Genomic DNA, 26,544 nt, shown 5'->3' on the forward strand with positions numbered 1-26,544 from the left:
AGAGCTTGGATGGCGTGTACAGGTACAGCTGCCCATGCAGCTTCAACACGATACCACAGTTCATTAAGAGTATTGACTGGCGTATTGTGACAAGCTAGTTGCTCGGCCACCATTGACCAGACGTTTTCAATTGGTGAGAGATCTGGAGAATGTACGGGCCGGGGCAGCAGTCGAACATTTTCTGTATCCAGAAAGGCCATACAGGAGCTGCAACATGCGATCGTGCATTATCCTGCTGAAATGTAGGGTTTCGCAGTCATCGAATGAAGGGTAGAGCCACGGGTCGTAGCACATCTGAAATGTAACGTCCACTGTTCAAAGTGCCGTCATTGCGAACAAGAGGTGACCGAGACGTGTAACCAATGGCTTCCCATACCATCACGCCAGGTGATACGCCAGTATGGCGATGACGAATACACGCTTCCAATGTGCGTTCACCGCGATGTCGCCAAACACGAATGCGACCATCATAATACTGTACACAGAACCTGAATTCACTCGAAAAAATGACGTTTTGCCATTCGTGCACCTAGGTTCGTCGTCGAGAACACCATCGCAAGCGCTCCTTTCTGTGATGCAGCGTCAAGGATAACCGCAGCCATGGTCTCCGATAGTCCATGCTGCTGCAAACGTCGTCGAACTGTTCGTACAGATGGTTGCCTGTCATGGAAACGTCCCCACCTGCTGAGTCAGGGATCGAGACGTGGCTTCACGATCCGTTACAGCCATGCGGATAGGATGCCTGTCATCTCGACTGCTAGTGATACGAGGCCGTTGGGATCCAGCGCTGCGTTCCGTATTACTCTCCTGACTCCACCGATTCCATATTCTGCTAACAGTCATTGGATCACGACCAACGCGAGCAACAATGTTGCGATCGATAAACCGCAATCCCAATTGGCTACAATCCGACCTTTATCGAAGTCGGAAACGTGATGGTACGCATTTCTCCTCCTTACACGAGGCATCACAAAAACGTTTCACCAGTCAACCCCGGTCAACTGCTATTTGTGTATGAGAAATCGGTTGGAAGCTTTCCTCATGTCAGCACGTTGTAGTTATCGCCACCGGCGCCAACCTTGTGTGAACGCTCTGAAAAGCTAATCATTTGCATATCACAGCATCTTCTTTCCGTCGGTTAAATTTCGCGTCTGTAGCACATTTTCGTGGTGTAGCAATTTTAATGGCCAGTAGTGTATATGAATGGCAAACATACGAAATATCTGTTGAGAAGCTGTATAAGAGAAACTATTTTGTGATATACTGGTAGCGAAATATACCGATGAGCCAAAATATTGTGACCACCTGTTTAATAGCGTGTTAATCCACTGTGCAAACACAATACGGCAGTGATTCTGCTTGGTTTGGGTTCTACAAGCCCTTGTCAGGTTTCCAGAAGTGTGTGGCACCACGTCTTTATGCACAGATTAAGCAATTCCTGCAATTATGGGATGGTGGTTTTGGCCACGTAGCTGGCACCCAGTATGTGTTGCAATGGGTGCAGAACAAGCACGTTTCCTGACCAAGACATTATGGTGTGAGTTCACTATAATGCTCCTCAAACCACCGTAGCACGTTTCTGACTTTGCGACATTGGCAGTTATCCTCCTGGAACATGTGATCGCCATAGGGGGAGACTTCAAGCATGAAGCGATGCAGGTGGTCCGCAAAAATGTTCATGTAGTTCACTGCTGTTATGATGCCTTTGATTACCACCATAGATACCATGGAAGCCCAACTCAATGTACCGCACACCATAATTACGTCCTCACTGGCCTACATCTATGGTACGATGCATATTTCATGCAGCCATTCGCCTGGATAACAACGTGTAAGGACTAAACCATCGACCTGGTGTAACAAAAAATGCGACTCATTCGACTGGCGACACTTTTCTATTGATCCACAGTGAAGACTCAGTGATGCTGTGCCCACTGCAATCATAACTGACAGTGTTGTTGGGTTAACAGAGGAATACGTAGGGGTCGTGGGATGTGGTGCTCCATGTTCAACCACGGCCTTTGAATGGTGCTCCGAAACACTTGTGTCTGCACCAGGATTGTCAGATCTACCAGAGATCACTGCCTTTCCTGGATTACACGGATCCTCTAACCTCTGCCTTTTGTGATGAGACGTGGTCGTACAATACCACACGGCCTACTCATTATTTCACCATCTTTCAATTACTTTCCATAGGTGCTCACGACTGGAGTACGCCAGCAGACGACCATCTTCGGCGTTTCAGAGATTCCAGTTTTCAGCCGCAGCTCCAGAACAATCTGCCCTTTGTCAAAAGCGCTTATATCAGTGAATTTACGCATTTCTGGCCCCCTCATCTTCGCTATAACGACAATCCACTTGTCTCTCTACCGCTTACATTGCTTTCTAGTGCCTCACGTGTTCGCAACGCCACTTTCACGCTCATTGAAATTAGTGGTGGGCAGTGGTCATAATCTTTTGGCTCATTAGTGTATTTATTAATGCAACAAAAACATAATTTCACTGACAGCAAGGCAGAAAAGTTTTCATCTGTCAGGATTGCAGTAGACTTCACTTTGCTCAATGCTGGATTGGAATTAATGTTACTGTCTCACTTTTGGTGATCAGAGAGAGGGAGAGTCGTTGTTAGAGATGAAATGCTGAAATGCGCACATTTTGTAGCAAAGGAAAGATTACAGCACTGAATTCTGAGGTTTAACTCATCTTATCCTCACATCAGACCTAGGTGGCAGCGAGTTGCTGCTAGCTTCAGTGGTAAGTACCACTCGCTTTGCCACCTAAAAAGATCTGAGAAAATCGTACTTATTAACTTGTTCACTCTCAAAGAGTTACGGCGCGCTGATTGGCTGTAGCGCAGTAGCTGCTTTGATAGAAATCGTTAAGACTTTGGGCACATATTCACTTGTTTTCCGTAGCTACCAACCTTAGCTTTCCATAGAGTGTGTGAAGTCTATGCTTCAGGATACCTTTCATTAAATACAGCCAAGAAGTTAGGTGAAATAGAAAAGAAGGAAACAAAAATAATCATGGAAATCTTGGGACAAAAAAATGACTATGGGAAATGGAAATTATGAAGCAATAAAGAAGTTTATGAAGGAATAGGACCAATATTAAGACACAAAGAGGAAGAGAAGAGTTCTATTCTATGGACATCTAAAAAGGAGAGATGACAACATAATAACAAAAAGAATTTTTAACTTTTTTAACAAAAACAATTATTTGTATCAGGGAAGTTGAAGCAGACCTGAGGGAAATGGAAACATGGAGGACGAAATAGGAGAAAGGAAAAAGTATGGAGCAAAAGTAAAAAAGTTTCAAAGCCATCAGGAGGAAACAAACAAAAAGACAGGCACAATGTGGGTATAAGAAAGAACAGAAAAACTAAGGTAGTAATAAAGAACTACTGGAAAGAGAGAGAGGAGGAAAGAAAGAAGATATAAGTCGTTTATGTGATCCTCAGTAGGCCAATCCAAGAAAATAAATAAATGACTCTTCTGAATTCATACTTCTAGATATTATCAGGGTTTGACATAGTGGTTCACATTTGTGCCCAGTTAATAGAAAAATATGAGTTTTCTTACCAACCATGTCTTATTCAAAGACTGTCAGATATTTATAATGTTTTTTTTCTGTCTTTAGTGAGGCATGGTTAGATTTAGAAAACACTCTTCAAATATGTGAGTGTCTTTACATGGAGTATGTGTTGGTAAGTCAGTCACAGTCAAATCCCTACCTCAGGTAGCCCGAAGGTTGCTACTACTGCACAACAATTCAAGAAATAATTGTATCAGTGTGATTTATCTTGTAGTAATATTACAGCCCCATTTTTACCACAAAATGATGTTTACTTCGTACTACAGTAGTGTGATTTATCATATACTAATGTTTACAAATTGATGTATACTCTCCATTAAAGTAGCCAGTAAGTATATAATGACATTCGTCATTCCAGACAAATAGTCAAATCCTTTTACTCAAAGGCTACTCCAAAGGATCAAATGTAATTCCAAGGCTGTCTAATTTATTCATGAGGCATATTTAATAAAATTTCATTCCATTTCCCTGCTACTGAAATCATGAATCTATCTTTTATGGAGAATAAAACACAATATGTTTGTTTCAGCAGCTCAATCATCAGTATTCCAGTATCAAAAAGGACATACGTACACCTACAGCTTTGAAGGAACAACATTGACAAGTTTACCAGGTACACAGGGTGAACCGGTTCGACTGAAACTGAAAGCAACAGCTGATTTAAGTGTTGCCGATGAGTGTAACAGAGTTCTGAGGCTACGAGGTGTCACAATCAATGGTCCAGACTCAAAGGTAGGGATGCTGTTGACTCTTTCACCAAAATTACTGTGTATTATTTTAAATTCCAGCTTTAAGTTGACTGAGAATTCGGCATAATCCATAACACATCAAGAAATACCAGCAATGATTTAGATATCTGTAATTCTGGCACACAGTTCTGCTCATAATCTTTAAACTATATTTATGTTATGCTTATTCCTCCACACACATGGTATATATTTTACATAAACGAATAATGAAGATACAGGAAACTACATTTTGGCTATGCATCTGAACTTTCAGAGTTATGATGTATTTATTCTACAGACAGACATAATTAATCATAAATCATAGAAGCAATTAAAAATCCATCCTCAGGCTGTGGCAGGCCCATTGGTACTGACCGGCCACCATGTCATTCTCAACCAGTGGTGTCATTTGATGCGGTAAGGAGGGGCAAAGGGTCAGCTCATGGCTCTCCCAGCTGGTGCCAGTTTTCATGACCTGAAGCCACTGCTATTTGAAAAGTAGCTCCTCGATAGGCATCACAAGGCTGAATGCACCCCATTCAAGTCCTCCCACCGAGGATATGTCCTTGGCAGTACTGGAAATCAAACCCGGGTCCTCTGTCTGGCAGTCAGTAGCACTATACACTCAGCTATGGAGGCGACATAGAAGGAGTCACTAATGTATAATTGTAGTACAATAAAATTCCCACCAACAGTAGACCTGGTATTCTCAAACATCTATATATGTTTGACATTGCGTCACTCATTGGGGGCTATCTGAAGGTTGTAGTATTCGTGAAGAACCAAGTTTACCAAAATCGCTAGCAATTCTTTTTATTACTATGACTGGTTTTGACAGACTTACCCTATCCTCATCAGATCTTGTAATATTATTAGATGTACATGCTTGTTACAACACTGAAAGTCACATAGTGATGTTGCATCAAATTGTAATAAAAAGTGGCAGAGAACAGCATGTGGCAAATAAAATAACTCACAATTAAAACATATGACATGTTGTACTGATAGCACTTCTGAGGTCTCAGACAATTTGATGTGACATCACTGTGTGACTTTCAGTGATGTAACAAGCAAGTACATCTAATAATGTTAGAAGAATCCAGTGAGCACAGTGTAGATCTGCTGAAACCAATCACAGTATTAAAAAAAGTACTAGTGATCTCAGCAGACTTGATTCTTCAAGAATAATGTTCTCAAAAACATTTAAAAAATGAAAGGAAATATAATATGCTCAGCCATGTACAAATTTGTGGAAAGAATAGGCCTTGTTTCCAAACTGTATGTATATAGTCACAAATTTAATTTTTAATTAGACAGTTCTCAGGAATAGTTTCCATGTCTTCCTTTGGTTTTCATGTATATCATGTATATTACAGATGTACTTTCCTTTTTGTTTTATTTTTAATTCTACTGATACATTCATTGACTATATTTTTACTACCTATTCTTTCATAAAATCTCTTCTTCTGCGATTACTATAATCCCTTTTCACTAACAGTTTCCTATTCTTTTCCTCTTCCTTTGATAACTTTCCCCTTACTCTTTATACAAGTCTCTCTCTCTCTCTCTCTCTCTCTCTCTCACACACACACACACACACACACACACACACACACACACACACACACACACACACACACACTCACTACTCACTCATGCTCTCTCTCCCTCCCAGGTTGTTACTTTTCTCCCTTGTCCTACCTTACCTCTGCTATTTCTCCTCATCAACCTGCAGTCTACATAATAGACTTAATAATGCCATGCTGCTACCAGCAGAAAATACCTTCTCTCCTAGAATTTGTTACTAATTGTTCCTTCATGTCAGTCTTACTTTCCATGCTTCATTATCATATCCAATGTTCTGTGTGCCCTTTGCTGTAACACCTCAATCTTTCTGACTACTTTTTTATGAGTTCACACTGATTTTCATCAGTTCCTGAATGAAAGTTCTGGCATTTGGCTTTATAGGTTGTTTATTCTATTGTACAGTCAGGATTTTGACCTTTGGCCATTTTCAAGTAGCACAATGTTACCCATGATTAGACTACTATAAACGAAGTCATCATTGAAATATACTGAACCTAGTTATATAATACAGGTGTCACAGCATATAAATGAGAACATATTCACAAAATGTCTGGGAAAAAATAAAACAAACATGAATGTGACACACATTTAGCAACTCCGCCATAAAATGATCACCAGAAATGGTCGTTACATGTGCAGGCACCATTATCTAAAGCCACACTATAAAATTTACTAATATATCATCATTATTGTACAATAGAATTAACAATCCTTAGTGTCAAATTATGAAACATTCATGTAAACAGTATTATATGACTGTGGCACCAAACTACAGGTAGATTATAATGATTTGTTGTTTGCATCTAGTATTGTTGGTGTGCATTTCATGTGTATTAAATTAGCTAGAGCACCTCATTTGTGTAAAACTTAAAAATAAAGAAACAATAGCTGATTTCCACAAATGTCCTCCATTTACAAACATAAAGCAAAACAAAACACTAGTAGTGAAAATCCAGTGTTACTTATAGAATAACATATTTATTCGATTCAAAACAATGAAATGCCAAAAAGCTTTCAAACCAGGCAAATGGTGAAGAACAGAAATTATTGCATGTTTGTTGTGCTCTTGTAGATCACTCACTCACATACAACTTGCATTGTTTTACCAGAGAGAAAGAAAGCCATTTCTCCTGTGTTTTTTTATTATTGTTCCATCTGCATGTAATGTTTGCTGCCATTTTTCTGATTTATTCTTATATTTAAAGTGAGCTGGCAATTTTTATTTTTGGTCAAGTTTGTGATACAAAGATTTACAACATTTGTTGGATAAATATATGAACTTGCAGATGAAAGTTTATCTCTTTGAGTCCTATGCCAGCCTTCCATCTTTAAACTTTGGTGATCTTCATAAATGAGTACATACATTTCCATCAACAGAACTACTGTTAATACATTTCAAATTTCAGTAATTGTGTAAACTGAATTTGCAATCAGTAATTGGTTAAATACTACAAAAAAACAATCAATAAAGGAAAAGTTCAGCATACTCATTCTGACAACATTGTTATGCCATCAGTCTGCTCATTATCCATAAGTTTTGTAATGCATGGTGAGCTACACTAACTTACACACATCTGTGAGCGTGTCATTACGTTTGTGTGTATTGACCGTGTTCTCACTATATATATGATTTTTGCTTCTGCTTTCAGTCAGTTGCAAACTAGCATGTACTGATGCACTCTATTTGTGTCATTTATGCATTACTCCTGCATTTTTGTTTATCTAGAACTATGCAAACCTGAAGGACCTCGAAGCACACCCAGTCTTGGCAAACTTCAAAGGAAACTCTATCAACAAGCAGCTGTGTTCTGAGGAAGGTGACAACCAAAGCAGTCTCAATATAAAAAGAGCTATACTTTCACTGCTTCAGATACCAAACACAAAGTCTTCATCAGCCAATGAGGTAAGTTGTCAGTGAGATGTATTTTTTGGTTATACAAATTCTCAGTATTTATAGTGTGGTGTATGTTATTACAATCTATGTAATAATGCAAGAGAACATTTCCTTTATTTGTTGTGAGATTTTTTGTCTTTATTACTGTTCAAACAGGTGGATGTATTTGGAATTTGCTCAACAAATGTCCGACATAGTCAACGTGGTGATGTGACTGTTATCTCAAAATCAAGGAACTTAAACAGATGTGCTTCTCGTGAGAATCTAATACAAGAGATACTATCAACTCGATTTACAGGACAGTCGGTAAGTAAAAGTTTTATTTGACTCTTTTATTTTCACACAATTTTTTGTATTTATCATATCAGGGGCACTACATAATATACTCATTGGCATATCCTTAACTTCACTCTTAAATAAATTTGAGACTGTGAACTCTGTAATTGCCTTCAGGTAATCTCTTGATTAGCACTCCTACATGATTATCTGCATTATGTGCATTTAAAATCTTGGTGTTAACTTGACATTTCTTATGGTTAGATACTTTGACCAAGACAAAGTTTGTTTTACGGATCTCCTACAAAAGAACTTTGTACTTCTGTCCAGAAATATAAAAATACATTCTCAATTAAACACTTCAACTCCAGCAGTCATCAGTCCATTTTATTATATATTAAACATGACTTAGATTACTATATTATTGTAATAAAAATAATATGAACCTCATATCAAAGCAGTTTTATATTTTATGGAATTTTTGCAGCATTTTAGAATTATTTTGAAATATGTTTCAGGACTTACATGCTACACCATTGCTTGATGCAGATTTACATGTAGAACAACAGATAAAAGGTGGATTAATTGTCAGTGCTACCAGTCGTGAATCATATCTTTTCCGCCCATTTTCAAACCAGGGCAATGGAGCCAAAACCATTGTGGAAACTAAACTCACCCTTACCACACAAAATGCACAACCAGCTCCACCACTTGGTATGCTCAGTTTTGTGAAATATGTGTTTTGTTTCCTAGATTATAAGCTATAAAAGCAATTTGTGCATTTGTGTTTCACAGAAAGTTTCTCTGCCCAGTTTAAAAGCAATTACTTAATTGCTGTTGAATCCAGTTACTTTGTTAATGTAACTGAAATTATCTTCAGATCATTAGTGACAAATATTATTTAATATATACCTAACTTTTCCATATGGTATTACAGTAGAGCCTCACATATGTTGGTAATATTGGCATGATTTGCTTGAGTATTTAACACAGTCCATCACAAGTAATGAGTTGTTGCTTTAACTTCAAAATCAAAGTGCCTCTTACATAAAAATGTGCAGTTTAGCAGTTTTCCGAAAAATAAATCCTTATCTGAGTCTGTTCTGTCTGGGTATAAACTACATTTAGCAAGAAGACAACTTGGGTGTTTATAACTACTAAATAAATAATTTTTTTGCCAGCAGTTGTCTCCTTGTAAAGTGTGCAAAAAATTCCATCACACCTTTCATCTTGTATTAGATATTTATTGTCAGCAGAATATTAAACTCTTGTTTTAAATTTTAAATCAGCTAATCCATCGAATTAACATAAATTGAAAGATAAAAATATTCCATTACTTACAAAATTTTTCCATATTTATTGTACTAATAGAACTGCAAGTATTCATACGTCCACTTTTGATGATATGAAACTTCAGTATGTATTTACATGCTATAGGTATTAATGCTGTAATTAACACATTGTGTCAGAGAATCTGTGGGAATCAGATTTTTAGAAAAGTCACGTACTTTTTCTCTTTATATTATCTAGAACTTCTGAAATGTCAGCCGCTGCTATCACTGTTCTTGTCATTCTTGATCTTGTAATGCTGTGCATATTGTGTATCTTTATGATGTTGTGAGAAGAATGTGTTTCAAATCTGTTGAACTGTAATTAAATATTGCTTTCCTGTGTAATTGCATCTTAATAGTTGTAAAAATGTTATCATTTTTATATTATTTAATTTATAGATTTTAATAAAATATGATATACCTGGTAAGCATTAACTGACATAGACATCTTATATAACTTCATTGAGCAACACTCCTTTACTTTTAAACTTGATCTTTTCTAGCTTCATTTAAAGTCCCTAAGTCAATAGTGTTTGAAGCACCTCATGCTTTGGAAAGTGTGCCTGGAGGAAGCAGTGCTATTACTGCTGCTCTACATGCCGCTGAAAGTTCTACAAAAGATGGAGTCACTGTTGATGCTGCAGCAAAATTTCGAACTCTTGTTTCTGTGCTACGTCAGTCTTCTTCTGCTGATATTCTTAAGGTTTACAATGATGTAAAGGCTGGAGCTGGATTTAGCAACAAACGTGCTGCAAGGTAGTGTATGAAATCACAAACATTAGCTGACATATCTTATAAAAATTGCCCTGAACTGTAAAATGTAATATCATATGTTTAAAAGATTCCACATGTTTCAGTGTGAAACAATGAATCTTATTCTCCAACTTTTAAAATCAGTTTTGGTGTTAGTCAGTACTTACTTCCAGTGAGTAAAGCTGTCTATCAGGGTATCAAAGTTTTTGAACCACAGATACAAATTGTTAACTTCTACTGTGTGAAAAAGTAGGGACCAACCAATTTTTATGTTATTAAGGCAAAATAATTAAGCAACATTCTTTATGCTACACACTATGACACCTTTTCAGTGTCAAGCAAGTAACAACACTCATCACTTATTTAACTTTAACTTTTATTTTATGACAAATTTAATTAGATACTGTGAGGTGTGCATTGTAATTATTTTGGGTGGTAACTCTAAGTATAACTTGTGGATATTCTGAACATTAAAGTTCTCTGAATGAACAAAACACTATACCTACTCATGTGCTGCAAGGCATATGAAAATAATAATAAATCAAATAGATTAATCTTATCCAATTATAGATATTGTAGAACACCATCACTGTATATTCATTGAATATGCATGCAGATACCTGCAACCAGTCACTTATAAAATATTTGCTTATTTCTATAAACTAGTTTTCAGTCCTTTTCAGGCTCATCTCCAGATGGGTGTATGCATAAGTTTCATATTTATTTTTGTATGTGCCATCTCCCAGCATCACTCTGCAGATGAAAATATGTTACTTCTGCATGCCTTTTCTGAATATGAGCCTGGAGAGGCTCAAAAACTGGTTTATGGAAATAAATGAATTTTTCATAAATGGCTGTTTGCAGTTATGTGTAGTTATAGTCAAATAATTCAAATAGGCATGTGTCAAAGGCAATGGTAGCTACCATTATAACACATGACATGGTGTGAATAAAACATGAACACTCTGTTTCAGACAAATAACGAAATCCAAATGAATAAAAATTTGAAATGTGCATAACTGGATAATCTCAGTTCAGTGTAGCACAAGCAACATAGACCACACTTAACATATAATGGTGTATGCTGTTATGAATAATGATCATTTTGACACCCATAGGAAGATTTTTTAACATATAATGGTGTATGCTGATATGAATGATGATCATTTTGACACCCATAGAAGATTAACCGATTCCTCTTGTGCAATGTTTCTCATTGCAACAAAGTTCTGGGCATAAGCACTGCAAGAAGGCTGCAAGATGCCTTGTGAGAGTATTCCAAATAGACTTTATGGGACACAAGTCAGGGGACCAACCTGGTATTTCCAACTTTACTGTTGCCATAAGACAGGCTCTTTGTGGATGAATGCTGTTATCATATAGGACAGTCATGACTTCTGGCATTATCATTAGAACTTGCATTGTATTACCACATGGAAAGACATGGAAATTTATGTATCCATCTAAAGTTGTGCCACCACACACACAGACATTGACTAGTCTGAAGACATTCTTTCACTGTTGTTTGATGGATGTTAATGTGATCCACTTTCTTACCTTCATGAAATTTGCTGCACACACTGTGGTGTAGAACATAATTGGGATGAGATATCAATGCTATTCCTTACAGTACATAATGGTGAACACTTGTCATCAAGCACAGTCGTCAGCAAAAGTTTGAACTTCCTTGGTTATATGTTATGTATGCTGACCCTATGCTTCCATATTGGCAGAAGGGTTACAGTATATACACTGGGCCACTTACATTTGAGACTAACATGCCTCCAAACTATCAATGACTTTCCATCCCAATTTGTCTGGCGAATGAAGTCTGGTGAATGAAACATCAGTGCCATTCTGTGAACTTGGATACTCCAGATACCCCCTCTCACTCTCTCAGCAACACTGGCCATCCTACTCTGTAACATACAGCTGTGTGTTTCATACAGATGACATAAACAGGATTGAGTATTTGTGTAGAACTATTGTGGTCAAAACACACTCAAATTTTATGTCCTTTGTGTTATATTATCTTGTGTTAATGCTATCTTAATGATCTTTTGCTGATTTATATAAACCAATGTACTGTGAGATAGACTTTAAGAATATTCATCACCTGAATAAATTTCCATGACATGTATTATATATTTTGAGGATACAAACACACAGGTTTTGTGGTTTCTTTTGAGTTTACTGTGTTAAGAACATACAATCAGTATATGCATAATGGTATTATCCACAACAAGACACAGTAAATGGTGCACTATTTTCCATTTACACAATACACATTGTCACTGTAGTTCATTGGAGCAATGATGCAAAATATAAATGACATGAAACATATGATAAATTTATATATGAATAAGTTATTGACTTAACAGTTTTCTTTTTTCAACATTTATTTACTTTTATAATGTAGGAACCTACTACTGGATGCCTTGTTCAGGACAAGCACAGGAGATGCTGTTGAAGTTATTGCACTCCTGTTAAAATCTAAAGAAATAACTACTAACCACTGGTACCGAAGCTTGGCCTTCATTCAGCATGCATCACTGAAATCTGTTGTTTCAATATCGGTAAGTATAGAGTTTAATCAAAAAATTAACTACTAAAGTACTTGATTACTTGATTTTAACCAAAACAAAACAAAGATAGGGAGTTCACAATTAAAGAGTGATCATAGGATCAAATACTAAACACATGATGTCTTGAATAATTGAAATTAAGAATTTACCTTAATGGGTAAGAGTAAATGATACAGAACCTACATAAATTGAAACAAACACAAGTATGAGTAGTTTAATTTATCTGCGACAGGTTAGTATTCTTGACATGTGAGCTATCAAGTTATTGCACAACAGCTACAATGAAACCTGTAAGTTGTTGCAATATTTTGTTCTACAATAACACCTACACAACATTAAATATTATAAAAATGGTCAAATGGCTCTAAGCACTATGGGACTTAACATATGAGGTCATCAGTCCCCTAGATTTAGAACTACTTAAACCCAAACCTAACTACGCTAAGGACATCATGCACGTCAATGCCCCGAGGCAGGATTTGAACCTGCGACCATAGCAGCTGCGTGGTTCCGGACTGAAGTGCCTAGAACCACTCGGCCACCGTGGCCGGCTAAATATTATAGATATTTATATAAATATGCAGATTGTGTTACATGAAACTTGTCACAGTTATTTTTATCGTGTTATGCAGGGCATTATCCAGAAAGTTCTCAGTTATTCTTAAGCAACTTGAGTTAGTTGTAGAACCATGAGTTAATGTTATGTAAATGTTTTAATGGCAGTCATGTCTTACGTAAGTTGCCAAAAGTAATAAACTACTCCACTACTGTCAAGAAAGACAAGCACCCATAAGAGACTGTTGGATGTTACTGTACAAGGGATGATCAAAAAGTTTCCATACAAAGGCCATAAAGTCCAGAATAAAAATGCCAATCAGGTAAAATCACCATGACCACTGAGGCAATCACCCCACTGACACAGCATGCTGAAGATATCCGTTTGGTAAAACACAGTTTCCTGCTGTTGGAAGAAGTCCGTAACTGCCTGCTGCATATCGTCATCTGACAGGAATTATTGAGCCTCCAAGGCCTCTTTTAAGGAACCAAAAGCATGATAACAAAATGGGGAGAGATCAGAACTATAGGGCAGATGCTCAATTGTCTTCCAATTTAGTTGGTTTGTAATGGATGAGGCTTTATACTGTGTGTCTCTTGAAATAAATTTAAATAAATCTCTTTTTTACAGAGCTTACTAGACCAGAAGAATTTGCCAACAGAAGCATTCCTCGGCATTGGTTCTTTTATTGGCCGTTATTGCAGAGAACACAAGTGTGAAAATGTTGCTGAATTTGATGAAGTTCTAAGCAAATTTTCAAAGCATGTGAGTGCCAGTGTTACATCAAAGGCAGGAGAAAATCGAGTAAGTGTCCAAGTAACATTAAAACTACGAAATTATTTACTTTCAAATGGTTACTACAATTAATAATTTATTTTCTTATCAGGTAATTGCAGCCCTTAAAGCTCTAGGGAACATCCGTCATCTTAATAATGCCCTAGGAGAGAAAGTGAAGCAACTGGCATTAGATAAATCATTGCGACCTCGAGTCCGTGTAGCAGCACTGGAGGTCATCCAAAATGATCCTTGCCATAAGAATGTACGTACGCTGTCTTATAACGATAACCTTATGGAACATATTTTTTAAGTAATTTTAAATCCAAAATTTCTATGGTAATTGAATACAGCATTCATATGTTATCGCTATTAGAAAAAATGGGAATAAAATGTAAACGCAGATTAAACTTGCTTCTGTGATTATCTCTATGAGCTGTATGTTCCATATTTTTGTACAACTACTTCATTTATAATTCATATAATGAGCAACACTGCACTGTCATCCACAATTTTATTTTCTGTTGTTTATCTATCTCGTCAATCATCAGGGGGAATATTTTAAATTTACCATTTTTCTTCATGTAGTATTCCATTGGTATGTGTATTTAAAGTGGAACATAAATTGCAAAAAATTTGTGAGCTTTCTTTTGGGGCTTTGAATACATCTTTACTGATCATAAGTTCACATTTGAGCAATAGCTCCTTCACTTATCATTTAGAAGACATTATATATGCACAGACATTTCATCAAATTAAAATAAGAGAATTTTGTTGTCATCTGATACTGGTTTTTTTCTATTACATTTAAATGGATGCATTTATTTATTGCTTAAACTTAACAACAGCTATTAGAAATATGTGCTAATATTTGTTGTCAGGGACTCTTATAATGAAGTTTGATTGTATCCAACTAATCAATCATATCCTTATTTTCATTATAACATGAATGAAATGATATTTGAAAAAATGTACAGTACTGTACTCACACAATGCATTAACACTGTTCTGATTTATAGTTTTTTATTGCAGCATGTTTGAAATTTGTATTATTGTCATTACAGTTAAAACAGGCTGCTTTGCAAATCCTCCGTGATCATGTGGAAGATTCGGAAATACGAATCAAAGCCTATCTGGCTGTGGTTGAATGTCCATGTGATAACGTGGTGAAAGCAATAAGTAATTTATTAGAGAATGAACCTATCATCCAAGGTATGGGCATTTCTTACAAGTAGTGTATTTCTTGAATAATGTTGGTGATATACATTCATTATGTGTAATTATATAGGAGTGTGTAAAAAATATGTGAACAAATACAAGAAGGCACATTATTATCAAGAAGATAGAAATTTTTTATTAACTACACCTATCATTAATGTAATGTAATATATGAATGGGTGCACATTTAAATTTTAAGGAACTGGAATAAATCATAGCAATTTCATGATTAAAAAAAATTACATTTCTTGAATATTATACTAACTCATGAAATTTTTTTTCAGTTGGTTCCTTTGTTGTTTCCCATCTGAGAAATCTTCAGGCGTCAACAGATCCTAGCAAAGCAGAGGCCAAAGAGAAACTTGGGCAATTAAAAGCTAAGAAAACATTTTCCAGTGATATTCGAAAGTACTCACAGAATTATGAACTTTCGTATGCTATTGATGCCCTGAATGCTGGAGCATCAGTTGAATCAAATGTCATATTCTCACAATCGTCATATTTGCCCAGATCTGTCTCTCTAAACTTGACAGCAGATATTTTTGGGCATTCCTACAATGTTTTTGAGGTATGTGTCACATTAATTCTTTTTAATGGGGATGCCATATCATAGCAATATTTATAATAAGTGAAAAATGTGTCATACTTGTTTACATCATCAGTTCCAATACACCATTTTTAGTGTACTATTAAAAATCCACGTGTTGTTAACATTACACATTTTTCAGTAACTGTATATTTCTTATTGTTCATGTTCATTATTATCATTTTTAAAGCCATATGACATGTGTAGGTATGAAAAATGATATAAAACCTGTGTGTGTCACACAGAGGGAAAAATTTTAAATGTCTGAGAGATACACATATAAATTAATAAATTGTTTTAACTATCAAAATAGAATGAGGGGAATGATATAGTGGAGAACTTACAATCTGGATGACCCATTAAATGCAATTACTGGAGAATTGATTCTCAGACAGAGGATGAGCCTGAATTTTATAGCTGACTTCCACCACAGGTAGCACAGGGAAAGGAAAGTATGTTAGCTCTTCTTCTCAGTGCTGCCTGTAAAATTTTAATTTCTTTTTCCAGGATTAATATTGTTCTGGGCAGTAGTATAAGACAGAATATGTTAAGCCATTGCTGGTGGTTTCTTGTCACAGCAAAACAATATTATGCCTTTATTAAGTCATGAGACATTATGGATATTGTTGCACTTAGATTATTTCAAAGGAGACATATAGGCCTACGACAGAAATATGACAAGGAAATGAATTCGTAATCAATCATGTGTTATTTTCCTGTTTAATGTCAAATATGAAGCTCAACTTTGGACTGCAAAGTACAAATTGTTTTGCTAACACAAACTTCTATTTTGCATTTTCATAGATTGCTGCACGAACGGAAAATCTGGACCATCTCATTGAATCATACTTGGGACCTAAGGGATATATTGAGTCAGAGGATGAAGATGAAATTGTAGATAAATTCCAGGAAAAGTATAAAACTTTGGCCAGCAGAATATCAGAGAGATTTGAGAAAACATTCAGACAGAAGCGGTCAGTTTCAAAAGATGCTGTGGAGAATATCCGCCAACAGGTAAATTCTGTCGCTAAAAGTAATCAGTCTACATATTTTTCTACTGATTAATTGCTAATAGAAATCTTCATTGACATTACCATACCAAAGTAAATTTTCTGGTTATGACTGTGATTTCTTGTGTAGTTCATTAGAAACTACATTAAAATAAATCAGTTCAAACTTTAAAACATTCATACTTTTGTGTCAAGTCAAATATATGCATGGTTTTTGTTTCAGGCTTATAATTCCTTACTGCCTTCACAGAAAGACAGAAGTCTTGATTTGGATTTATCCCTTAAAACATTTGGATCAGAACTTGCTTGGTTTAATTATGATGGGAAACATGAGCAAAAATCTTCTGAACATGTAGTTGATGAAGTATTTGACACAATTAATGAAGGACTACAAAAAAGCAAGAAATTTAATGTATGTAATACCTCTAAATACTAAGTTATTTAAATATCAAACAGAAAAATGTAACTGTGCATACAATAGTACACTGTCTGTTATTTATGATTCACCTAACATCATTTTACTTCATTTATTGCTTTATATAGAGAGTTTCCAACCAGATTAGATTAGATTAGATTAATACTTGTTCCATAGATCATGAATACGACACTTCGTAATGATGTGGAACGCTCAGGTTAATAAAAGATGTCTGTACAAGAAATTACATTACACAAAATATTGCATGACACTAATGATTAAGTTTTTTTTGTTTATATCTAAAAATTCAGCCAATGAGTAGAAGGAGTTGTCATCTAGAAATTCTTTTAATTTATTTTTAAATGTTAGTTGGCTATCTGTCAGGCTTTTGATGCTGTTTGGTAGGTGCCCAAAGACTTTTGTGGCAGCATAATTTACCTGTTTCTGTGCCAAAGTCAGATTTAACCCTGCATAGTGAAGATCATCCTTTCTCCTGGTGTTATAGGTATGCACACTGCTATTACTTTTGAATTGGGTTGGATTATTATCAACAAATTTCATAAGGGAATATATATACTGTGAGGTTACTGTGAGGATCCCTAGATCCTTAAATAGATGTCTGCAGGATGACCGTGGGTGGGCTCCAGCAATTATTCTGATTACACGTTTTTGTGCAATGAATACTTTTCTACTCAACGATGAATTACCCCAGAATATGATGCCATACGAAAGCAGTGAATGAAAGTAGGCATAGTAAGCTAATTTACTGAGATTCTTATCACCAAAATTTGCAATAACCCTAATAGCATACGTAGCTGAACTCAGACGTTTCAGCAGACCATCAATGTGTTGCTTCCAGTTTAACCTCTCATCAATGGACACACCTAAAAATTTTGAAAATTCTACCTTAGCTACAGACTTCTGTTCAAATTCTATATTTATTACTGGAGTTGTGCCATTTACTGTACGGAACTGTATATACTGTGTTTTATCAAAATTTAAAGAGAGTCCGTTTGCTGAGAACCACTTAATAATTTTGTGAAAAACATCATTTACAATTACATCACTTAGTTCTTGGTTTTTGGATGTTATTACTATACTTGTATCATCAGCAAAAAGAACTAACTTTGCATCTTCATCAATGTGGAATGGTAAGTCATTAATGTATATCAAGAACTGTAAAGGACCTAAGACCGAACCCTGTGGGACCCCGTGCTTGATAGCACCCCAGTTTGAGGAATCAGCTGTTGTTTTAACATTACACGAACCACTTATTTCAACTTTCTGCATTCTTCCAGTTAAGTATGAATTAAACCATTTGTGCACTGCCCCACTCAAACCATAATGATTTAGCTTATCTAAAAGAATTACATGATTTACACAATCAAAGGCCTTTGAGAGATCACAAAAAATACCAATGGGTGATGTCCGGTTATTCAGAGCATTTAATATTTGATCAGTGAAAGCATATATAGCATTTTCTGTTGAAAAGCCTTTCTGAAAACCAAACTGACATTTTGTTAGTACTTTATTTTTACAAATATGGGAGGCTACTCTTGAATACATTACTTTCTCAAAAATTTTTGATAGAGCTGTCAGAAGAGAGATTGGGCGGTAGTTGTTGACATCCGACGTATCCCCCTTTTTATGCAATGGTTTTACAATGGCATTGCCCACAATGTAGTTTATGATTTACTAAAATTGTCAGTATTTTATCCATTATTGAAACTGCAGTTGCTTTCCATTTTTGCTTCAATTTTGAGATAGTGCCATTTGGCTGGCACCGGCTAAGTTAACATAGCATTTGTGAAAAACAGTTTCTTGTAGTTTATTGTTGGATTACATTTGTTAATATGTCAGTCATCTATTGTGGATTGTGGCCTACTGAGGCAGCTGGGTGAAGCTGAGTAGATTATGCACAATTAGTGTACCTATCACCTGTCACTTACTTGAAACTGAGAAAAAAAAATTGCTAATGTACCAAACAATGGAAAATCGAGGATGGAATGTAACAATATTATGAAAAGAATAGTTGCTACCTACCATATAGTGGAGATGCTGGGTTGCAGATAGCCACAACAAAAACACTGTCGCACGATAAGCTTTCCGAGAGGCCTTTGACACACACAAAAAAAAGCGCCACACACACACACACACACACACACACACACACACACACACACACACACACACACACACACACATTCGAGAGGTTAGACAGAAGGCGGGATGGGGGGGGGGGGAGGAAAAAGAGAGAAGTAAAAAGACTGGGTGCACCCCAGCCTCTCCTTACCCCATCTTATTGTCTGTCCCTCATGCACTACTGTTCATAGTCTGGCTTCAGCTGCCAGAGACAGTGATTTGTGTGTGTGTGTTGGCTGAAAGCTTACTGTGTAACAGTCTTTTTGTTGTGCCTATCTGCAACTCAGTATCTCTGCTAAATGGTATCAACTGTCCTTTTCACAATATAATTTCTAATGTATGGTATATTAGTGATTCATTTGGAGTAGCAATAGAGCCAAAAACACCACAATCCATTCTGCCTTGCACTAATGTTAACCTATTTGAGAAATTATGATTGTGATGTGATTATTTTGCCTGTTTTAAATATCAAGTCTAATCTATTGTTGGAAAAAACCACCACAATTATATGGTCAAGTGTGGTGGTTTTCAATCATTATTCAGCTACAGAGGTCCAAAAGTTCAATAACTTTTCAAGTCTAATCCAGTTATGAATTAAAATGAGGAAAGAAGGCATAAACAGGGCCTAGTAAACCTGATGTTGAACATTTTTAAAAAACTATAAAACCAAAGGAAGTGAGTTGTGTTAACGAAATCTTTTTTTCTTATTTCTAGATAGGTATCATTCCATAAAAAATTACCAGGTGTCAGTTCCATTAGTTACTTGAATCTCTAATCTAAAATTCTAAAGAAATCTTTAGGAAGTTTACTTAAGTATTATCATGCTTATGTCAATGTAAGTAACATTTTGTGTTTGATAATATCAATCTTCTTGGTATTTCAGTATGACTTTGAGCCTCACTTTACATTCCTGGATTCAGAGTTGTCATACCCAACAAATCTTGGTTTTCCACTGAAGTTAGCCATTGATGGAAGTATTGCTGCACGTCTGAAACTTAATGGTGAAGTAGATGTTCGTTCTATACTCCGTCAACCAGAAAATGCAGCCTTCAGGCTAGAGTTTGTTCCAAGGTAAATTTATATATTAATTGGTAATGCCTGTTAGTCTGGTGTTTGTGTGTGTGTGTGTGTGTGTGTGTGTGTGTGTGTGTTTTCGAACAATAATATCAAATGTAGCATTTAACTGAAACATGATTTTCGGACAAAGAAACAGACTGTAACAGATTCAGTAATGCAAGATAGAAACATTATAATGTCCCCTTGCCACTATGTAAAGTGTCTTTCTCAGTAGTTTTCATTTAGCCTAAAAAATACAATTGAAAGAAAAAAAATGTTTAAATCTTTTGAACATTCATAAATACCTTGTAGAACATAGAAAGGTCGTGGCATTAATGTTTCCAGCAAAAATTGCAATAAATACTATATCATTATCAATACGAAGATTTAAAAAATGTCACTTTAAACATATGAGTTTTATCTTGGACAGTTACGTCTCAGCCCTTTAGTACTGATCTTCAATTTATTCAGTAGACTTAAGTTGAAATGTTGAACCATTGACAAACTTAATTCCTGAGAGACTTTTTTAATGAGAGGAAGTAGTATCTGACATTTCACACTCAGAAATTTCTATTAAGGTTTCATTGTTCTTAGATACTTCCAGAGAACTTCTGCAAACATGCAACTACTCCTCAGCAACTTTAGTATTAAAGATATTCTTTTTTAGTCCAGGAACGTGATTATGAGTTTCAGTTTAATATTGAGGATGGAAATTGTAGTGACATAGCATGAAAATGCCTAGGATATTTGGGTATATTATTAGTTGCTTTGTGATTTGATTTTTGAGAAGCTATAGTATCTCAAAGAGTTTTTTTAAACAGAAATCGCTAGTTTTGTCCAGTATTTCCTTAAAACTGCAATAGATATAGTATTGTTCCTTTCCTACCATCATAATAAAGTTGCCCTGATTGTCAAGGTTTGTTTGGACACCAGTTTCTTACAATTCATGGTCCCATTAGAGGCAGTATGCCTTTGATATTTGAAAATATTTACACATGAATTTATTGGGGGGACGTAAGTTTAATGAGGATTTTGAATCATGGTGCCATTTGGTATTTGTTTTACATTAACAATTAGTTATCAGAAGTGAAAGAAATGATAAGTGACAGAATCTAAATCCTAGGTTTCTCTGGGAATCAGTGCCTATATCTTTGGGTTTGTAATCTGGCATGTAACCCACTGAGCCCCACATTCCTGAGTAGAATTTAAAAATTTAAAGTCATGTAGTGAAGGTAGGTACATCAAAATTCAGTGGAATAGAAATAAAAGAAATAATATTTTTGTACTCTAATATTATCAGTTCAACTGATGGTTTACTTTTATAAGTACTGGTATATGACATGTTTGATCTAATCATAAGTTTAAATAAAGTAAAAAATCAGAATGAAGAGAAGCAAGGAAGGTATATAGTTGCTGGGGCAACAATAACTGGAAGATAGATAGATCAAGGCTTAACATTTCATCCAGGACAGTGTCACTAGATAGTGGACACATCATAAATTAAATAAGAATGGACTTAACTACTACAAACTTACAGCATACCCATAAGTGATTTTGGGGAACGTAAAGCTGAATGGCTAGATGGGAATTAGAAAGCTGCTCACACTGAATGTAAGTCCATTCTTTTAACAATTGTGATTTCTTACTTGATAACAATGACTGCAGGAAGTGTGATTTTAGATACCACTGCTTCAGAGTTTTTACTTCCCAAAATGAAAGAAAGCTATCTCATAATTAACTTCATCCAAATAAAAACAAATAATTTACTACTAATTTGACTCCAAGAAAGTCATATATGTTTTTTTTCAGGTGCTTTAAGAATAATTACAAGTGATTGTTATGAGGCCTGAGAGCAGGTTACATGTAATGAATGACTTGGGTTTTCCAAAAAATTTGTGCATGGAAGAAATGTTACAGAAAGTGAATATTAAACCAAGTGAGACAAAACACAGTATTAGAGAGGAAATAATCAAGTGAAATATGTTTTATGATATAGTCGACTATAAAAATGTATAGTGCTGAAATGGCCACCAAATTATGACTAAGTGGAATGAAACTGCAACCATTGTCTGGGAATTGTCTAAGAATTAAGTTGCATTTGACCTGGAATTGGCCTGCATACATTAGGTGCCTTGTAACTTACTATTTATTGTAAGAAGCATGCAAAATTTGTTACATATAAATCAGATTATAAAAAAATAAAATTCATGATAAGGTAGGACATGTCTGATACAGATGTGAGAAGTACTTTCTATGGAAATATGATGGTTAGAAAAATGAACTTAATTTTATATGAAAGCTTGTTGGCAGTTTATATGGTTAGGGTGTTAAAATTTTCACATTTCGTGTTACTTGTGTATCACTTATTCATGTTAATTTCATATGTACCATATATTTCACATGTATGAAAGCTTGCAACAACAGAAACTAATGAATCTAAATATTTACATTGCCAGTGCTGCAGTAGAACTTACTGGAAAGCTGCTTGTTGATGCCTACGTTGTGGAAGGTGGCTTAAAATTGGATTACAATGTGCATTCATCAACGGGTATCAATGTTGCGGTACATAACTTGAATGATCTTGGCATAGACATTAAAGTTGGCCTGCCTGTGAAGAAACAAGATATTATTGATGTGAAAACAGATGTTCTTACTACAATTAAGGAAAGAGGGCATCCAGAAACTTCCACACCACTTCATTTTAACTTGCAAGGGTAATCAAATCTATTTTCCTTAGAATTAGTTAATTACATAAATGCACTGTATGAGTGGAAGAATAATCTTTTATTTGTTCATTTGTGAGCTGAGTAATGTTGTTATTATGACAAGATCTACTACCATTGTAACTAGTATTTCCAATCATTTGATTTTCAGAATTAATATATTTATTAGTACTACTTTTCACATACAGACATGTTGTATTGTGGTGGTCAGGTGGTTTTTGACTTGGGCTGATGCATTTAGCTACCACTTGATATTGAATATGCAGTTGAGACTCACCATTAGTAAACTAAAAAGCATTATTTAGTCATAGGCAGGACAATATTAACATTTCATACATAATGACTGTATACCATAGTAGTTGATAATTTTATGGAAATAATATTTTTCAAAAATTTTTACTCAGTTCAGCTCCCATCACTTGACTGAAGCTACAGTTTCATGTTTGTTACTGTTTCATATGTAAGGACAGTAAAGTTACCTTTTTTTCACTTGTTGTTGTGCCAACTAAATATCCCGTCTCTTACTGCAAGGAAACTCTTAGTTATATGTGAAGAAATACCTGTATTTCATGTTCACATTTCATATTCAGAATTAAAATGTCTTTGCTTTCAGTGTATAATGCTGAGAGTGTTTAAGAAAGATTATTTTCCATTTGATGTCTCAAGTTAATAAAAATGGTTATAACCTGCCTTACTTTCTGTAATTTTCGTAGAAATATCTCCATGAGCAGTTTTTGAAAGAATTCACCATCTCATTGCAGATTTCTATTTACCATTTGTTTCATTTTGCCTTAGATAATGTCACACACACGAAATAATAATAATAATAATAATAATATACCAACATTTTCGGAATAGTCATTAATTTATTTTGCTGGATGTATGTTTTTTTTAAAAAAAAGGTCTTAAAATTCTTTCCTTAAAAGCTATTTAGTGCCAAAATATAGAAAATAATTTAGAGCAGTACCTTGGCGCAAAATTTTTGTTTGAATTGACTGTAACCAACCTTTGTCTGCTTGTTCATGTACTGTTATATTTTATTTGCACATCCAAAAGATGAAACTGCTTTATCTTGCTATTCAACTTTGTATGTTCAGCTCACTTAGCGTTATGAAGGTAGATTTTTCACTTTATTTTCTTTCATATGTCCCTGTCCCCTTGTATTATAGTTTAATGAGAAAAATGTGTTGTGGCATCATGAACTGTCATGCAAGAGATACTTCACACTAAAATTTCATATTTTTGAAACACTTTACAGAAATGACTACAAACAGTATCGTGGGTGTTTTGACCAGTTATCTCCAGTGAGTGGTTTGACATTCTGTGGTAATGTGAGTGTTCCTTGGGTTTCACCAACACATGCTGCTGCCTTTTATCCTCTTAATGGGCCTAGTCATCTGTCTGTCAGTATTGAGGCTGATGATGTATCAGAATACCACTTCCGAGCTGAACTTAAGAAGGATGGTATGTCCACAATTACAGATATTTACTGCAAAATTTTATCAATAAGAAAAGATTTACAAAATGCTATGTCACATAAATATTGTTACTAGTCTTCATTGTGAATACCGATAGTAAAAATATGCTGCTGATCAGATATGAAATAAATAACTGGATTTAAAGCTCTCAGAAAAACGTATAGCATTTAATTTGAGTATTTATCTTTGAATTTAATTTTCAGGGTCAGCATTTAAATCTGCTGAAGTTCTCTTTGATACACCTGGCTCTGGTGCTGATCGTAAAGTGTTGTTGCTAGTTGAAAGAAAAGAAAAACCTCATCAAGGAGTCACAGCAACTCTGAAATCTGCATGGAAAGAAGTTGTTGCTGAAGGTAAAATGTGTTGTTTTTTGTGATTCATGTGTTCTTAGTATTATAATTTTTGTGGGTTGAGAAGTAAGAGTCATTATTGGAGGGGGAAATAATATTATTTCATGATTTTTTTGTTACATACTTACTTTGGAATAATTAGTGCATTTGTCTTGAAAGATGATGTATTCACTTTCGCAATGAAATAAAACTGTCATTGGCACACATACTAGAATTTCTGTCCAAATTTCAAGTTGATGTCATTGAAGTAGATGAGTATCATATTATAGTACTTTTTTCCAATAGCACTCTACACAGCCTTTTATGGGATATTGTCATGTTTCCTCTGATACTGACCTAGCCTGTGCAGCCAGTAACAGCTTGCCCAAACACCTCAGTTGTGTTCTGGAACTGATGTATTTAACTGTGTGTACTTTGTGAATTTTCAGTAATTTTATAATATGTAGCTGCTGACATAGAGCAATATGAAGAAGTTTATCTGAAGTGAGGCAAGAAAGCACACATAAAAAAGTTGCTAATACTTTATGAAATGTACTGATTTGATAATATTGTAAAATAACTCTCATTAAAGTATCCTTCTTATTCTACAGGTCTCTTAATAGATGATAACAATGAAAAGTCAGTGTCAGCCAAACTTGTTATTGATGCAGATGAATATTCAGTCAAGGGTGGTGTTAAAATTTCTGGCAATCCAAATCGCCAAGTATACAAACCAGTCCTTGAATATAAAGCTCCTTCTAAGGAAAATAATGTAAAAGTTAAAAAGGCACATAAGACACCAGAAGGAATTACTGTTGATGGTATGTAAAATCAAATTATTATTGTGTTGATTTTTGCACCAGAGAAGACTGTTAGTAACATTACTTTTGACCAAAACCACACCTTAATGTATTTTCTGATCTTTCAAATTTAATTTAATGCTAACAAAATTCAACATTTTTGTTGAAGTAAGTATCTTACAAAAGTTCCTCTGAACCAAGTATGCTTTTATTTTATTTTCAGGAGCAGTTGTGGTTGAAAGGAATTCTGGCAAGAATAAATACACATTCCAAGATCTGGCCCTGAAGACACCAAAGGGTAAGTAATCTGCCAGCAATTTCTTTAATTTTATTGAGGCTAATGTTCTGTTAATTAACAAGAAAATTCCAATCCCAAAATTAAAAGCAGAATGTTGCTGATTTTTCAGATAAATGTTTAAAATTTAGTAAGGTCTTATAGTATTTAATGTCATTAAATTTTTACAACTGTTTGTTCCTGACTGCCACATCATTAGTTTTTCTTCTCATATTTCAATATGTCATCTTGCTGCATTTTGTCATTTTAGCTTCTGCCCTCTCTTCTTTATTTTCATTATTTATTTGTCCATTGACTGTTTTCAACAGTGGTGTGGGACACATGAAAGTACATATCATACACAGCTCTAATAACTTAACCATAAATAAATTTGATACTCAGTTACTATTGTAATGGTCTAAAAACATTCACACA

At 35.1% G+C, this 26,544-nt stretch overlaps 1 protein-coding gene across 4 annotated transcripts in view; it reads left to right on the forward strand.

Moving 5' to 3' along the window:
- The window catches only part of LOC126299565 (apolipophorins), a 108,544-nt gene that overhangs the window by 18,055 nt on the left and 63,945 nt on the right, over positions 1-26,544 (forward strand). For 2 of the 4 annotated variants that reach the window (XM_049991563.1, XM_049991565.1), the window contains exons 3-20: positions 4,127-4,326; positions 7,636-7,812; positions 7,960-8,109; positions 8,598-8,793; positions 9,914-10,166; positions 12,583-12,739; positions 13,935-14,108; positions 14,191-14,343; positions 15,143-15,290; positions 15,581-15,864; positions 16,687-16,896; positions 17,116-17,304; positions 20,333-20,520; positions 22,962-23,219; positions 24,487-24,692; positions 24,910-25,059; positions 25,647-25,856; positions 26,059-26,133. In XM_049991563.1, the coding sequence (XP_049847520.1) occupies positions 4,127-4,326; positions 7,636-7,812; positions 7,960-8,109; positions 8,598-8,793; positions 9,914-10,166; positions 12,583-12,739; positions 13,935-14,108; positions 14,191-14,343; positions 15,143-15,290; positions 15,581-15,864; positions 16,687-16,896; positions 17,116-17,304; positions 20,333-20,520; positions 22,962-23,219; positions 24,487-24,692; positions 24,910-25,059; positions 25,647-25,856; positions 26,059-26,133 (3,378 nt within the window). Of the gene's footprint in view, positions 1-4,123; positions 4,327-7,635; positions 7,813-7,959; positions 8,110-8,597; positions 8,794-9,913; positions 10,167-12,582; positions 12,740-13,934; positions 14,109-14,190; positions 14,344-15,142; positions 15,291-15,580; positions 15,865-16,686; positions 16,897-17,115; positions 17,305-20,332; positions 20,521-22,961; positions 23,220-24,486; positions 24,693-24,909; positions 25,060-25,646; positions 25,857-26,058; positions 26,134-26,544 lie in introns of all 4 variants that reach the window. The other 2 variants (XM_049991562.1, XM_049991564.1) reach the window with 1 other exon arrangement.

The sequence above is a fragment of the Schistocerca gregaria genome, chromosome X (assembly GCF_023897955.1).
Source record: "Schistocerca gregaria isolate iqSchGreg1 chromosome X, iqSchGreg1.2, whole genome shotgun sequence".
Lineage (NCBI taxonomy): Eukaryota > Metazoa > Arthropoda > Insecta > Orthoptera > Acrididae > Schistocerca > Schistocerca gregaria.